The sequence below is a fragment of the Caloenas nicobarica genome, chromosome 3 (assembly GCF_036013445.1).
Source record: "Caloenas nicobarica isolate bCalNic1 chromosome 3, bCalNic1.hap1, whole genome shotgun sequence".
Taxonomy (NCBI): Eukaryota; Metazoa; Chordata; class Aves; order Columbiformes; family Columbidae; genus Caloenas; species Caloenas nicobarica.
This window is the reverse complement of record NC_088247.1, coordinates 6,224,226-6,242,010: the sequence shown is the minus strand read 5'-3', so window position 1 is coordinate 6,242,010 and position 17,785 is coordinate 6,224,226. Positions and strand designations below refer to the sequence as shown.

Genomic DNA, 17,785 nt, shown 5'->3' with positions numbered 1-17,785 from the left:
TTTCTGACGCTAACTTTTTTACCAGGGGTTGCATGGTGGTTTGCTTTAAAGTGGTATTTCATTGAGGGAGATCCACAGAAGTACAATACATCTTCCGAAACTGCTATACGCTATGATTAACTGTATGCATGTGACACTTTCTCTTATTTGGACATCCTTTGCCAATTAATTAAATAAAATTGAACACAGCAAACCTTTCTAATCCCTGCACTCCTCACAGATTGCTTTAATGGAGGCTGAAAAAAATCATTGAAAGTAAATGAATATGAAAAGGAAAATGGTACTGGGGAAATCTCAACAAGGGATCTTAAAACCCAGGATGGCCATGGATAGCAAAGGGTAGAAACGTTTGTGTAATTAAAGGAGAACATCATTTGTGGGTTATCTGAAAAGAACTGTCCGTGTTGGCATTTATTTTGACTTGTTGGCGGGCGGAAAAGAAACCGCCCTGTACCACCGCATATGGCTCCTTATTAGTTGTGGTTTCTGCAGAGGCTCCGTGTCTTCTTTGGAGCATGGAGGATTTTTTTCATTACATAATCTGGATACTTTCTCTTTTTTTTTTTTTTTTTAATAGATTGATTTTTTTTTCTCTTGTGTGTGCAAATTCTCCTTGCACCAATGCATCTATACTGAGGTTATTATGCCAAAGGAATGCAAGCGTCTAGAGTAACAATGGTTCATTTTCCTTTAATGACTTTGTCGACAGGATGGAGACATTTTTGTGGTGTGATGAATTCACTCGGTCTCCCGTTGTGTTTTCTCCACATGCTTTGGAAACTCTCTCTCTCTTTCTCCGAGAATTGTGGCCATCCACTCCAGCAAGAGCTTCATTACTTTATATTCATTGTATTTAAATGACACCCCAGTGGTACTGACCTCCTGGGATGATTGATGTAAATTATATGCTATGTAGGGGAAAATAAAATCTTTTTCTGACTTTTTGTGTTCTGCAGAGAAATAAAAAGTGAAAACAAATGACAGAGAAAATCAGGCCTATGCAAAGTGAAACTTTGTAAGCTATGGTTGGAGCAGATGCCAGTTTGTAAAAGTGCTGAGACAGTTTATAATGACCTTACAATCTGAAAGGTGACCTGAAAAGGGAAAATAATTTCATATGTGCCCTTTTTTGGTTCTGTATAATGCATAACAAAATCTTGATCATTTTTAATTTTTTTTTTCTTGTCTGTGAAGTATAGTAAGAATTTAGACTCAAGTAGGGAGCAGCCATTGCACATTCACCAGCAATAACGCACAGTACTAGAAGGGACACTGTGCTCTTGTCCTCTTTCCTCACATCTTCTAGTAATTTTTTTTGGTACAGATTTAATATTCCATAGCCAGCAAATATCTGTCTTGCCTAATTACTCTGCCGAGAATTATCACCTATAGAAACGGCAATGGAGGGAATGCTCTTTCCTCAGCTCAGCTCAGCATCGGGCAGTAACTTCAATCACTTCTGAACTGGCCACATCTCACTGTGGGCAAGAGGATTTTGTGCAGCAATTTGTCAGAATTTGTCAGAAAATGTTCTGTCAGTGCTTTTTCAGGCACCTCACCAAGTCACACTGCCTCTACACAAGCTCCTGGAAATTACATGGTTCATAGTGGATATGATCAACTGTATTATCCCAGTAATTCCCTTATTAAAATTACCATATGTAATTGGCATAGTAATTTCTCTATTTTCTATGTTTTCCTATTAGCCTGTCCTACCAACTCTGATATATGTAAAGATATGCATGGTACATATCATAGACATGTCAGCAACATGCTGCCTTGCCTTCCTCAATTTAATGTAAGGTTTTGGCACATGACAGAATTTGGCTGAAAACTTGAGTTGCCTCGAGGAAGACTGCAGCATCTTTCATAACTTGACAAAACGCTTTGATTCTTGTTTTTGCCGGGAAAATGCTTATCAATAACCCTGCTTTGGCTGGGGTTGCCCAGGTGTTTTAAAACATACAGCAGGAAGGAATAGATCAGGCCATCCTCCTCGCAGCAATAACGAGACTTTGCTGGGCTTGCAAGAATCAGCAGCGCCAGGCCTCTTATTTTCTAGGATATTATCTTAGCTGCTTGGTGTTTTTCCCTGCTGCTGTCAGCGCTTGGGCTGGTATTGGCTTTACTTTCATAATCGTAAGCAAGAGCAGAAGGGAGAGAGTCTGGCAGCGCTCGGCAGCGTCGCCCCGTCTTTGTGAAGCTGATGTGAGAGGTGGGAATGGGAAAGATGCAAAGTGGAGGGGACTGATAGGGTGTTTACACGAAGTAGTAAGAAGGATGGGGAGTGAATGGTAGCCAAAAATAATAATACTAAAAAAAGTAAGTATGGGTAGTGGAAAGAAGCTAAGGGAAAAAGGCAGAAAATAAGATGGCTTTCTAATAAGCTGAAATTCAGATGGCCCCTAGAGCATTAAGATCATTGCAGTGGTTGCCAGTTTCCTCCTTTTCCTCCCCCTCAAAATAAGAGAAGTAAAATGCTACAATGTATATATACCAAGTCTCTGAGCTGTCAGTTTCTTAGAATGAATTGTAGTAGAAATAATATAGATCCTGTTCACTGTGCAAGAAGGAATTTGAATTAAAAGACAGACTGAGAAGAGCAAAGCAAAACACAGACCATGACTTTGGAAGTTACCCTGCAAACCTTCAAGTAAAACCAAGATTTCTGCGTATGTGGTGAAGAAAGCACTAACAGTTACTCCATTTACCTCCGTTGGTCACATTTATTAATTCCAGTTTATACCATGGTGCAATTCAGCCTGTCTCCTAACAAACCTGTGCACGTCCTGGCAGATGAGTGGAGTGACTGAACAGAGCTCACAAAAACCTACAGTTAGGAGGTGTTGAAGAAAGAAAAGGTTAAAAGACGAAAGGAAGGTTAAAAGAAGGGAAAGGTAGGTTAAATGCTCCAGCTTGCCTTGTTGTGCCCTTCCCCATCAACCTGTTGAGCTGACAGGACACAGCAAGAGAAAAGCCACCATTTCCAGGGAAGAGGTAAAATGTAGGCCCTGCTTATAGATGGAAAGTATTTAACCACCTTCATGCATTTACACACCCTGGTAAGGTTGAAGTAGTACAACGTGCTGTGTCACACTAAGGATCCACTGCTATTTCCAAGGGCAAAAACATACGCAGAGAGATATTTTAGGCAATGAGGGGAAGACACTGTACTACTTAACATCTTTATGGTGCTGTGGCTGCAGAGATGAGAGAAGGCTCTGGAGAGACCTTATTGTGGCCTTTCAGCACTTATAAGGGGCCGACAAGGAAGATGGGGACGGACTTTTTAGAAGGGTGTGTTATGACAGGACAAGGGGTAATGGTTTTAAAACTAAGAGAGGAGATTCAGGCCAGACACGAGGTAGAATTTTACACTGAGGGTGGTGAAAGCCTGGCCCAGGTTGGCCAGAGAGGTGGTGGATGCCCCATCCCTGGAGACATCCCAGGCCAGGCTGGACGGGGCTCTGAGCAACCTGAGCTGGTGCAGATGTCCCTGCTCATGGCAGGGGGGGCACTGGGGGAGCTTTGAAGGTCCCTTCCAACCCAAACTGTTCTGTGATCCTGTGAGGGTGTGCTGGTACGTGCACAGAGTCCAGACACGCATGTAAATCCACACACCCCTTGCTACGGGAGATCCTGCCTCGTCTCCCAAACCCTCCCCAGTTTTTCGCTCTCAGAGCAGCCCCAAAGCCTCTTATCGCCACCTTCCACAGCCGCCCGGCGCTGAGGGGGAAGGCGGCTGCTCATGGCCGCCCTTCCTTTCCCTTCCTCAGCCGCCAGGCAGCACCTGCGGGAGGCGGCCCAGCGACAGCGATCCCCAGGGCTGGCTGAGGAGAGCTGAAAGGAACCGAAAGGAGCTGGAGGGATGAGCGGGAGCGGCGGGGAGGAAGCGCCGACCAGTCCCGCCCCGGGCCCGCCCCTCGCCCTGGGAGGCAGCGGCCGCCACACAGCAGATGGAGGCGGCGACGCGCCGCGGCCCGTGTGTGGCGGAACCGGTTCCTCCCCCCGCGGGCGGCGCCATGTTCCACCCCCCCACAAGCGTGTGCGCCTCAGCGGCCGTGGCGGAGGCGGTTGGCGGCGGTGGGGGGGGGGGGAGAGCAAAGAGAAAAACGCCGTTTTTTTTTTTTGCTCCTCTTCATTTCGTGCCTCGGTCCAAGCAACGCGTGGAGGGGAAGGGACGAGGTTCAGTTGCTGCCCCTCGCTTTCCCCTCCGGGATAACCGCACACGGGGTGGGGGGAGCGGGCACCAGCGAGCCAGGCTGCTCCTTCCTCCCTCCCTTCCTTCCTCCTTTCCCTGCACATCTCAGCCGCCTCCTCCACCCGGCCCCGGGGGTGAGCCTTTGAGTGAGTCACCAGCGAGGGCACCGCAATTAAGACAATGTGTCGCTGTTATAACTAACTTGGCGGGGGCTGCTCTTTTTCTAAGGGCCTTAAATATTAACCTGGCGGGTTCCAGTCAGCGATAACCTGCGCTGCAGGGCGGGCGGGGGTTGCCTGTGTGGGGGCTTGTGTGTGTGGGGGGGTGGATCTGCTGCTAATTCCATCTATATCCGCGGTTTTGCGTTTTTGTAGGTGGTGCTGGCCCAGGTGTGAGCGGCAGCGTGTGGAGCGTAACCTGCGCGGGGGGTACGTGGCTGGTGACCGTGTAAAGAGGCGTCGCACATAAAGCCATTCGCTTCGCTATCAAAGCCAAGGCGCTGGGTGCCTTCAGCCGCAGGCAGGGATGCTGTCGGGTTCCCGTCTGCCAGCTCGCCCCCCAGCTCTGCAGCCCCCTAACCATGGGATTTGGGGTTGATCGCGGCTGGGAGGTCACAGCAAACAGCTCCTGCCACGTTTCGCCCTTGGTTTTCTCGTGGCCTGCGGTGTTACATGTGCTGGACCCTCCCCTGTTTGTTTTGTTGTCTGGCAGCTGACCTTGAAAGCGTTTCTAAAACTTTTAATTGCAGACTTAGAACTATGTGAGTTAGGCCAGGCTTTTGCCTGCCATATGCCTGGTACTGCTGGGTATTGTTAATTTCTTCTTGTTGCTCTGATGCTGTGAAATAGCAATAGTTTGTAAGTTTCTCTGGAGGAAGTGGATCTGATTTATTTTGCACAAACAAGTGCGGTGATTTATTAATAATATAATCCTGTAATATTCCTTATAGAAATTGTTAATCCGTACAGAAATTACTGGCGAATGGTAAAACCACAGGAATAACAGCTGGTCTAGAAGAATACTCCTCTGTGTAGTGGTTTTGCCACTCACTGTGTTTTTATACATCTCATGTACAGATCAACTGCTTGTAAGTTTCTAGAAATTATACAAATGAATGCTCTGCAGTCTACAAATGCAAAGCCCAGTACACATGCGAAATATTCATTACTGTGTATGTGATGGGGAGGTAAGAACCTGATGTTGCGGACAACCAAGTCTGCTGTTCGGCGTTAGTATTAATTACTTATTGTGAGACATTTGATTTCCTAAGTGAATCTGTTTCAAGGTTTGCAGTCGTGTTGGCAATGTGCTTAAATTTTCTTTTGGAGGCTTCGATCTAACGTGTTCTTTCTTGGTACAGGCCTCTGTTTCCCTTTGGTTTAAGGCTGCACCCTGTACAGTGCTGAATTGGCAGGGTGTCGTGCGTCCTCCCTTTCGCCTTTTCTGCATACGTTTCTTCATTGTTGGCTAGATCCAAGTGGCATGGAAGGCAGTGTCAGTCTTTCTGACTCTGCACAGACTCATATCTGCATGTTACTAATCCAGAAATAAGGTTTTATTTTAATTTTGACTCCTTTTTGTCCTGCGTATTGTTGCTGTGTAGTTGGGAATGCTGATGTTAAAAGTAGCGTTTCCAACTGTAACAGTATTTATTCATGTCTTCCTAAAGCTCCATCTCTGTGAGTCTTATGGAAGTGTGAAAATGTTAGGTTTTGCTTAGATAAAGAAATTCTTAGCCATGATGATTCTGAAGAAAAGCTTGAGGTCTAACCAGAACATGCTAAAAAGGCCTAAGGAAAGACTCAGTGTCATGTCTCTGAGGAGTAACCAACAAATCCTTCTATGCTTTACTGGCATTTTACTTGTAATTTTCAAATGTATGGATTTGGAATCACTGCTTAAGGTTCAACAGGATTCAGTAGCCTTTAGGTTATTTGCTAAGCCTCTGAGTGTCATAACCAACTAAATTAGTCTCTTGGGCTCAATTCTGAATAACATAGAATGGAGCTGTCTGAAATCTGATTAGTCAATTAGTAACTTGTCAGCATAAGCAAGCTATAATTTAGTAAGCTACCCATGTTTTAAGAATTACATATAATAGTCTATAGCAACGCTGAACATTATTGGCGTTGTTATTGCTGTTCTGATGTGATGCCCTCAAGCAGCGAGACCAACTAGACAATGTCTTTCTAGGTCATTGTTGCAAGGGTTTTTTTAAGGCACGAGGCCAAAGCCAAGCAGCTTAATTATACCATAGAAACTAATTGAGTTGATGCTCTTGTTGCTATTGTGAAATATTCAGATGTATAGGTATACGAAGTATGTAAAGAAAAGGGAACTAGTTAGGCCTGTATTCTCATGGAACAAGGCAGTAGTGACTCAGATATGGGCTTATCTGGAGCTGATCAGAAAACTGCATGTCAAAGGTACTGAAAATGATACTGATTACGTCTGTAATCTGTGTTTCAGGTACTTGGCATTTGTAGCGCTACGTGTAATCATTATTCATTTGAAGTAATCTTAGTGCGTATTAATTCGCAAGCTAAAGCAGAATGAATTTATATTTATAAATAGTCTCTGGCTTTTCTCTGCCCCTGTATTTTGCATACGTTTGAAGTATTACGTTTGATTACAATCAGACATTGACAGAGTCAACTGCAAAGTTTCTAGTTCACACAGCTTCTTAAACTGTCATAGAAGAAGTAGCAGTAATGGCAAAATGAGGCCAAGAGCTTGTATGAAAGAGGTGATTTGAAGCACCTTGCTATCGGCTTAACTCTTGCTACCATCTCTCGGGTAAATCATAAGAATTATCAATACAGCTCTCCAGTGTTAAGTGCTTTTAAAAATCATGTGCTTAAGTAGCAAAGAAAAAAATGTATATTTCCAAGTAGACGAGAATACATTTTAGCAGAAACCTGTTGCACATCATCTGTGACCATGAGATCTCTGAAAGGGGTTGGTATCCCAAAAGCTACTGACTTGCTGTTAGACGTACTACTTAAGAACGAATTTTCATGGTTATAATTAATATTAAAGCCATGGCTGTTCTTCCTGTAGTTTTCCTCGTGCTCGGCGTTGGTGCAAATAAGCAATAATGGAGGAAAACGTTTTCTGCTTTAGAGAATTTAGACTTATGGTGGCAAGCAGTAATTTCAGAGAGGAAGAATTCAAAAATAAGAACTGGAAAAAATTCTTATAATCTCAGCTATGTGTTTGGCTAGTCATTCTTAATTAGGAATTTTTCATACATACATTGATGCCCTAACTTGAGGGGAGCAATGAGGCCAAGTATGAAATTCCTGATATGCTAGAATATTCAATTAAGGTCAAGGTGGAACTATATTATGAAATTAATTGTATTTTGAATAGTGAACTAAACAGAGCTCAGGGTGACGTGAAAGGAGGAGGAGCGATGCAATCAGTGTGACAGGTTGGGAAAACAATGCCACCTTGAAAGGAGTTGAACAGGTGAAGGCAGGTGCAGGTCTAGAGAGAGAAATTATACCCAGGAAAGTATAGTTTAAAGCCAGTGGTAAGAAGGGGGTAAACTTGGTTGTTGTGCTTTACAGAGAACCCAAGTGCATTAGCAAAACCTTAAATTTTAAGTTACTTTAGCTGGAACTAAAGGTAGATGATGGCTAACAGGTTTACTTGTTGGCAAATGAGCAGTAAAGCGTATTGGCGGAACTAACCTGACATCTGCACATTCATATAGAAATATTTTACTTTTCAGAAAAAGCAAAATACTGAGTAAATTACACGTTGGGATCTGTTCATTTTGTGTACTGGAGTATGTAAGTTCCTAATGGCTTAAAGCTGGTTTTTATCACTAGACTTGCAAGCGTACCTTATATTTCCTTCACTGAAAATTGTCGGTGGTTACCAGAGGAAGGTCATGGTCGTGAAATTGCGTGTCTATACAATTATTGAATAATTGGTATGGAAGATTCAGAATGCTGCTAAAACAATGCATTTGGAAAAAAAAAATTGCTGATCCAAATAAAATTATGGTTACAGGAGCCAGATTCTGGAAGCTATGGGAACTTTGCTGTTAGTTACAGGTTGTCTGGTCTTTACACTGTTTTGTTAAAGCATTTTTAGGAAGGAAGACAAAAAAATAATTGGTACTTAATTTGCAGTGCCATTAAGTGCCAAATGTGACATGGAGTTCTGCAGAAAGTGCTGCAAGTTCATTTCAGAGGGAGGTGGGCATATACATTAGATTCATTTTCCCTGCTGTCTTGGTTAAAAATAAATAAACCACTCACTGCTGGGGAAGGACAGAGCTCTGATTAGACTCCAGTTAGAAACTATGGGAAGTGTTTGTAAACATCTCCAGATGTGGAGGGTACCTCTCATACAAGATTATGCTGTATGTTTCTCAATCTTAAAATAGTTACATCTGTGTATTAATATTCTTTCAGTAGTCCAGACCATTCTGTGGTCTGTTTGAGAAGAGACTTAAGTAACTGTCAGTCTAACTCATGGATGGACAAATAACAGCTTAAAATATGAGGACGTGATTTTAAGTAAAATACAGCGGTTGTTACGCAGAATAGTCAGAAGATTAGGGTTTAGTCTGTAGTTGGTTAGTGACTTTTCTTTCCCTGCAAAGTCAGTGAGAGAGAGTTCTGCTTGTTTACTGCTGTCATTTAGGGCCTTTGGTAAAATTAATGCACAAAGATACTTTATTATGAGATGCAGAAATGGACATTTAGGATTATTTTATCTCCAGGGATGTGGAATAGGACAGTTTTAAAGATAAGATGCATTTTATTCTTTGGACCAACATCTATGCCCATATGTACTTGAAATTTTTGTTTTACCCTTTGTTATCGGACATGCATGTTTCTTCTGTAACTTCTAAATGACTGAACTGCCTTATAAATGGAAAGGGGGAGATGATGTTCAGTTGTTTTCGTTGTATTCGTGTGGGCTTTCCAAGCATATTTTGTTCCAAAAAATAGTGTCACAGTCAAACTTGAGATGCTTATTTGTCTGGGTGGTGAAAGCCGGGCTGCACATTGACAACTATGAGATGGATATTTCTTTCTGGCATTCACTTTAAAATACAACCATTACAAGCATCTGGTCTATCAGGTAATAAATGGAAGCAGCAGTAGCAGATGTAATGTGTTATGCTTGGCATGAGTAGAGCATGCTTTCCACTTTGTGATACTTTGTTAATTAATTAAAAAAATGAAAAAAAAAAAAGCTGAGATTGCATTCCTAGCTTTGAACAATATTATTGCATGCAGACCTGATGCAGATGTGTCACTGCCTGCCCACAGATCCTTTCTGATTCTGCGTTCACTCTGGCTGCCACTTGAAAGTTTGTGCCTTTGCTTTGGCTGTTTGGCTTTTAAGAGGCCAATGTTTAGGGAATACAGAAGTTATTCATCTTATTGCCTATAAGCAAAGCCTTTTTTTAATTGCTATACAACAAGATGATTGTTTTGGCCCTGCACGAGTTAGAGATGATAAAGGAGTTTCATTATACATTTTGAATCGTTAATTTGTTGTAAAATACAGGTCATCCATGTGTAGTGCTTGTCTCTTGCCTTTAGCGTGTTTCTAGTTCCAGCCTGCTTGAACAGCTCACGAGAACTTAAGGACTTAATACTTAATTTTCAGGTGTTCCATACTACTGGGAGAATGGGTAATCAGCAAAACAATACATGCTGTCCAGTATTTGGTTATGGGTTATTGGGATTTTTTTTTTTTCCAATAATTTTGAGCATACACTTAGAAAACCAGCCTTGCATGTGTTTGACAGGGTTTATGGTTTGATTTTTGTTAGTGAACTTCTTTTACAAAACAAAACCACGTTATTTCCTGTAGTTAATTAAGCTCTTACATCTCCAATCCTAGAAGAATGTATCTGAGACTCTCTTGTCTACTGGTGATGCCATGATGCAGTAAAATACTCAGTGGTAACAGACTAGTTAATCTAATTACTCTGAAGTAGAGGATGTGGAAACAAAAGCATTGATTTTAATTTCGTGTTAATTCATAGTCACCTTGGCTTGTGTTTCCTTCCTGTTTTGTTTGGGTTTATATAAATGGAAATATGTCAGTCTTTAAATTTTTGCATGGTTTCAGGTTATATGCAAAATGTATTTATGAAAGGCATGAGAACTGATGCAGTAACCTCATTAGATGTATGTTTGATGCATTAAGTCACAACACTAAATTCTACTCTAATGTGTTACTTGATGTAAAAATCTGTGCAGGGACACTGCTTTTTTTCCTTGTAATTCTGCACCTTTTTGCCCTATAACAGAAACATCAGATAAAATCTGTGCAAAGCCACTTTTGTTTTAAACTGGCCCAGTTTAAACTTATGTGATTTTTTGTGTGTGTGTGTGTGTGTGAAGTCAGAGCTGCAGTAATATAGATATTTGTTCTTCCTCATTCAATTTAGATCAGCTATTGAACGGAAATGTTGGGAGGACTGTGCTGTAGTGACTGGATACACCTTAGATCCTCATGTGATATTTTGGCGATGGTGGTTGCTGAAAGTACTTGAGCAGTATTTCAAAAGACGGAGTTGTTGACTGTGTATATATACATATATTAAGACTGCTTATGTATGTCCCAAATGATATGAAATAGCTCAGAGATTTGGTGCTCGGCAGTTACGGGTTAGACGTATAGCCTGTATGTTAAATTCAAGTTTTAGGAGGAGTAGATTTTTTAATTCTTAGGTGTCTCTCAACTGGATCTTAAATAAATATTATAGATGGATTATACAGGTGGTTAGTTGTGTGGACAACTATCAGTGTGAGTCAGTATTGCTTGGTAATTCCAGAGTGGATATAGATACAGAGGATGGCTATGAAATGAAAATCTGCCCAGGTATTTCACCTTGATGAGAAGGATGGGCCTAAACTTGGTGAGAAATGACTTTGAATTTGTTTCCCTCAACTGAAAAGTCTTTTGTTCTTCTGATTCATATGGAACAAATACAGTTTTCTGTTATGACTCCTAAATGTAAAAGACATTTAGATTACAGTAGATGCTTTTAAATATTTATATTAATGTTTATATATACTTTTAATGTGTATGTTTTACTATACATTTGATTGCAACATTTTACGGGAAAAGAATTTGTAAAAGCTGGACTTATTTGGATAGGAACTCATAATTACTAGTGCAAATAGTGTTAATCAGCAGTTATCTTCTTGCTAGAGTTCATGATGAAAATATGGCATGTTGAAATAATCTGTGACCTAATCCGAACATCTGAATTCATTTTGTAGGATATGGCAAACAGCTGCATTTCAGTTCAGAGCTAAAACAAATACACTGTATTGACCCATTGAAGATTACAGTAGGCTTTTCAGTTCCACGTTAGCTGTACTTATTGAAGAAAATTGATTTGAGAGTGCTTCTGCTTTTGAATGATTTTTTTTTTTTTTAATGTCCGGAAGAAAGGAAATAGAACATACGGACGATGGGACTTTGATGTGTAAAGAAGTTAATTATCTAAACCATCAAACAAAAAGTGGGCTGTGGAAGTAATTATTGGAAAGGGTCTGATGAAGCCTGACAAGCTGTTGGTTTTTTATGTCAAGAAAATGCCATGTACACCTGCTTGATTTGAAAGTTAAATCATTTGGTTGCAATAGGAAGACCGAGTTTTTGGTGAAGCGGTAGCTGATAAGCTTTCAGCTCTCCAACCTGATACTTACACAGCTGTACGACGCTTCAAGTTTTTTTAATTAACTGTTCTTGTCCACTTGGAGGGCAGGAACCTTAAAAAGTATTTACTCCAAAATAGGACACGCACAAATCACAAATGTTACGCTGTGAGGAGGCAGCCGTGGAATTGTGTCCCATGTTTTCTTGGGAATTTTGGCAAAATGCATCATAAATTAGTGGAGCGGAACTTCATGGATAAAGCAAAGTGCATGCCCTGGATGTTTGAAGAAAATAGTCATATGCTTTAAATGATGTAGTTCGGTTTTTTAGGAATATTGAACTTAAAAACCCCTTAAGTCTTTGTATGTTATTCAGTTTTTAAACTTGAAGGCACATATGATTGGTATGTTTCAGGTTTTTTTTCTACAGCTGTTTTATAAAGTATTAACTCAGGCACTCCCCCGATTACTTGCTCTAGGGTCTCGGTAGCATACAGAATTTGCAGGATATTAATTTATATTTAGGAATATTGATACTGTGGTATTGGATATAAATATATAGCTACTAAAGTGAATCATAGTCCCAACCAGATAATACACAATAAAATACATATAAATTTCCAAATCTTTGTGCTGTTCTTGGATACCGTTGCAGCAGCTTCTTCACTCTGTTCTGCGTGTACATGGAGTTTTTCTGGAAATACTCTGTCACCTTCCTTCATGTTATAGATGTTTTTTATATATATATTATTTTAAACCTCACTAATTTGACTGTTAAGATTCTATGACTCTCTGGTAACTGCTGATTATGGCAGGATCCCGCTAACACTTAAGCCTGGTGTGTAACTGCTCCTGTGATTAAAATCAGACTTCAGTGGGAGTAGATTTGTGATTAAAGTTACACATGTGCATAAGTGCTTGCAGGATGGGGACCTCAATTAGAATCTGCTTGAAGATGAACAGAAGCCTGTGAAAATCTGTTTGAAAGCATTAATAAAAAAGGAAACTTATCTAAATGCAGAAACTTTCTATTTTTGTTGTTCATCCTTATGCTGTTATGCTATTAGCTTTTCAGAACACTAATTTGTTTGTTACTTTTTGAAAGTATCTTGTGTTTTGTGTCTACAGTATTGTAAGTTTTCTTAAACCAAAGCATAATACTTGTGATTGATTGCAATGCTTTTAATGGCATTTATTGTAAATCTGGTCATGTGCTTTTAGATTGGTTTTTAGAAAAGAAACCTATTTTAACCTTAAATTTTTACATTGGAGAAAGGTAGGATCTTTTTAGAGGTCTTACAGCAAAGCAAACTACATTAACATGTGGTTTCATTGTTGTTACTACTGGTACTACTAATAGTACAAGAAATGAGCAGCACAACTCAACTGTTACTAGTGTGTAGCAACCTAGAAGAGGAAGAAATGCGGTGTGAATATATTCTGTTTATCAGGAGACTTACACAGTGTGTGCAGTTCTCTGTTAAAATAATTCTTGAACAGAAAAATGAAACTCTCTATTCTATATTTATAGAGTTTTTCATAATGAGATAAATTTTGATTTGTCAGTGTTTTAGTAAATTCAGTTATTAAAAAAATGAGATTATTTAAAGGCATTTGACCTTCCTGTTATTAAAGAAGAAAATGTAGATGTGGCAGTACTTCACAGTACAAGAGTAGAATTGTCCTGGTTTTGGTTTGCAGGTTTTTAAATGAGAAATTTGTGTAGAAAAGCTGTAAAATATTTTGGTATAAAACTAGTACCTTTAGTCATAGAAGTATTACGGTGATGTTCAAGTCCCACTCTTGCTAACACATTTCTGGTTTAAAGACTTAACTAATATGTGTCCATAAAGCTGGTGTTTTAGAAATGCAGCTTGTGCTTTCAGCGTTCATCAAGTTTTATGTGGCTTTTTCTGAGATTGGATTTTACTTCTCTTAGTCTCAGTGGAGTGGGGATGGATGTGAGTTACTCGTGCTTAGGATATTGTAGGAAAATAAGAGACTGTTTCAGGTTGCAGGATCCTGGTGCTGATGACTACCTTGTGTTCCAGAATAACAGTGTTTTTATCTTAATGCTTATCCATTGGTGCACCTCAAGTACCTCTAAATGGGTTGATGGGATGATATTTTAAAAAATATCACACATTTTCAGTACTTTGGTTACGGTAAACATCTAGTCTCTTAGATCTCTACAATATCTCAGGCTTCTTTTTGCATGCAGAGTCTTTGCATTCAAATCTATCCCCAAAAGCTTTTCTTCCCTTTTGACTATCTAATGTGGAACATAATACGCTCTCTTTAAAATGAAAGTATTTTAAGTGCTGTTCTTTCTTTGTTTACTCAGATGAGCAGCACTGTGGCCAGCCCGATGTCAACGATTGCTTCTTCAAGTGGCGGAAGAAAATCGACAAGCTTTACGCCTGAGTTGCAAAGTATGATGTAAGTCATCAGTCAAAATATCTGGTGATATCAATATTTTGTGTGCACCTTTTAGCTGGTTTCTTAGAATGTGTGTATAAGGGTGATGGTGGGAAGAAGAGCAGGTATTAGTGATGGATCTGTTAGTATTTTACTTGTGATATGTGGGGTGACTTGGATAAATAAAAAAACACATCCTATATTGAAAGGGAAGTCCTGCTGAGTAAAGACATGTATTTTTAATATTACTTTAGAAGTCATTAGAGACCTGTATTTCTTAGTCCATCAAAGAAAGCCAAGCTTCCTGTTGTCATATATACTTATCTTAATAAATATTCTGTATTAACATCTTTCAGTGCCAATACAGAGAGTTTGACTGCTGAGATCATAATATTGCTGATGAAATTGTGATGTGGAACAGTTGTAAATAACTGGGTTTTGAGAGACAGGAAGTAAAGTTGTTAAAAGGACAAGTTATTTGTTGCTGTAAATTAACAGTGGACTCTTAGAAACCCAGTCCCAAGCTGTGATATTATACGATTTTGTAGTTTACAAGTTCTATAATGTTGGACGTTATTTAAACAGGTGGGTTTTGTCTGTCTTAAAGATATTTGCATAATCAGAAGAATTCCTTGTCTAAGAGTTGTCTTTATCTTGACTGGACTGGGCTGACTGCAAATTTTCATTTGGTGGAAAGCAACATATTCATCAAAAAGTTTGACCTGCCATTATACAGCATTTTTTTCACCTTTCTATATGTATCCAAGACACAGAACAGTTGGGATGGGTGAGGGGAGGAAATAATGAGCTTGTTTCCACATGGATTCGTGCTCCTGATTTATCAAACCCTATAAAGAATATTTCAACCCAGAGCTAAAAGATATCAGACCTTTAAGGCTGCAGATGGAGGGCTTGGCTCTAGTGGCTCATGTCTGATTTGTATATTTTTAAAAAATATATGACTATGAATGTTACTTACAGGAGGGAGAGAGTGCATGTTTGCCAGTTGCTGAGGTCAGCTGCACATGAAAGGGAGCTTTGCTTTATGAAATCTCGCAAAATTGTCTTAAAGGATTTTTCCTTCTGTTCATTTGTCAAGAGTTGAAAATGAAACGAAGAAAGCTAGTCCCAGAGTACTGAGACATAAATCTGTGGTTTCAGAAGATAGTGGTAATTATTGGCTCTTTTCATTAAAGTCTTAGCTCTTGGAGGACTGTCCAAGATGATGTTGAAGATCGGATGAGGTAAAGTAGGATGAACTTAACAGGGAATTAATTTTGGGCTACTGATCTCTACTTTGGCAAATCATTTAAAACACTCAGTATTTGAAAGCTTCTTTTTACTCTTTTTTTTTTTTTTTTTTTTGGGTATAAATCAAAACAGTTACAGCATCTGCCTTCTGACCCATAGATGGGTGGTTACGATTTAATGACAGGGAAATGTTATTTATTAAAACTATGGCTGCATCCCTGTTGTCACCATGATACTATTGTTTTGGTCATTTTACTCTAGGTCAGTAATCTTTGAATATCTAATAATTTGTTTGCATGTGGCTTTTAATGTATTACTTTGTGTGAGTTAAAATTTTTAGATAATTTTATCTGAAATGTTCCACTCCTTTCTTTCCCCTTTCCATCACTTCAGAGCTGAAGATTAGGATAGGAAGGACGTTAAAGCTTTGGTTTTTATTTATATTTTTAGGAATAGGTCTAAAGAGATGTAAATATTTTTTTTTTTGCTTGTTGCCCTCAATTGCCATAAAGAAGTTAAAAGTATCTCAAGCCTCCGCAGACAATAAATATTTACCTACATAAAAACTGCATTTGACGTAATGGAAATATTTTTTAGTATTAGGAGATATGGGATTTTACACAGATTAATGGTGGTGAGAATAATGCTGTTTTGCTTGTTCTGTCACGTGTCATAGATTGACCTTCACTGTCATGTAACAGCTTCTGATTTAAATTGTTACATGGGCAGTAAATGTGAAGGGGATTACTTGCCTCTGCTAAATTCTACAAAGTTCCCTGTTTGAAAGTAGAAGATGCAATTTGTTTTCAGTTAAACACCCTTAAGAGACTACTAGATTGCTGTTAAGTGGAGCATAGGATGCATTCCACTGGTGTATTTTTCAGTATAATAGAAATGAGATAGTGAACTGTTTCCCGTGCATAGAATCTTCTCAAGTACTTTGTTACAAACCCAGGGGTTTGCTATACTGGGTTCTTTTTTCAGATAGAAAAATGGTAGTTCTTTCCTTCAAGGGAATTTGGTTCAGTTATTGTTCACATCTATTACAGTCATCTACACTGGAAATATAAGTGTTGTTCTTGGTGGCGAAAACGAGCGTGTGTTTAAAAACCAAAAGAACAGCCATGAAGTTTGGGGTCAAACAAGCCTGTGCATCAATGCGGATCAGTATCTGGGGAGCCTGCATTTTATTTAATTGTGGACTTCCTGATAAAGTGTTTTGAAACTACCCTCCCTGCCAGTATACGCATGATTCTGTCAGAACGTAGAAGTTATTGTTGGCCATACAAATGGAAGAAATAGACGTTTTCGTTTTGCTTCAGAACGGGTTATACTTTGAAAGCTATGCAAACAGATCTGTGCTTTACAGTAACAGTTTTCAGTTTTATTAAACTACTAGGAATTGAAGAAATTCCTTGAATGTAACGAGCACATTGAAAGTCACATTTTTATTGTTTGCTGGAAGAAAGGGAGACTTTTGAAGTGATAAAGTGTCAGGGATGAAGCATGTGGAGAAAAAATGACAGCTGTTTCTTTTGGCCAGGACTGCAAAATGAAGTTGCCACTTTAACTTTTCAGGCTCTGACAGAAGCTGACATTTTTTTATAAACTACATAATTTAGGAAGATACAGATTCTCCCATTTTGGCAATTCACAACAAATCCATCCCGACATCTTAAGATCCTGGGAAACAGTGGCGTATTACAGTGCAAAAAAGGTAACAACTTTCATAAAGAAAAGTAAATTGAGACTGACTATGCATAGTTTGTAATTGTGAAGTTGAGTAGGATCACCTGTTTCACCTATTGTCATCCATGTAGAGTAATGGGAAGAGTAACTGCAACTTGTCCTGCCTTTCTCAATAAAAAAATGTGTGCAGCAAGAGGATAAACTTGTGAGAAATAAGTCATACAGGGACATTGGGTGCTAATGCAGAATGCATTTGGTAGTTTGTGCTGGTGTTAAAAAATGGGCTGTTGGATTTTAGGGTCATAAAGGACAGAAGGAATGTAGAGAAACCATGTTTTTGAAGTAGAATATCAAATCCTGTTACAAGCCAGTAATAAGGTCTGGAAGTCTGTGCATACCAGTGCCTCACAGTCTGAAGGTGGGATATTTGATTAGTTTATAATTTACAGCACTTAAGTATTGAGTCAGGGTTTGATTCCCCGGAATGCTTAAATGTATTTGTAATAAAGTGAGGAGGTTATTTGTATGTTATGTAGGTGACACCTGTTTTTGAACCACAGAGTCAGGGAATGAGCTGAAT

The 17,785-nt window shown here is 39.4% G+C and overlaps 2 protein-coding genes across 2 annotated transcripts in view; one reads left to right on the top strand and one right to left on the bottom strand.

Annotated features, from left to right (window-relative positions):
• RUNX2 (RUNX family transcription factor 2) overlaps positions 1-17,785 on the bottom strand; it is a 153,082-nt gene that overhangs the window by 105,661 nt on the left and 29,636 nt on the right. The gene's annotated exons all lie outside the window — the stretch shown is intronic.
• SUPT3H (SPT3 homolog, SAGA and STAGA complex component) overlaps positions 3,957-17,785 on the top strand; it is a 280,232-nt gene continuing 266,403 nt past the window's right edge. Inside the window, 3 exon segments of the mRNA XM_065630707.1 lie at positions 3,957-4,121; positions 4,123-4,335; positions 14,192-14,286. Coding sequence (XP_065486779.1) covers positions 3,957-4,121; positions 4,123-4,335; positions 14,192-14,286 — 473 coding nt within the window.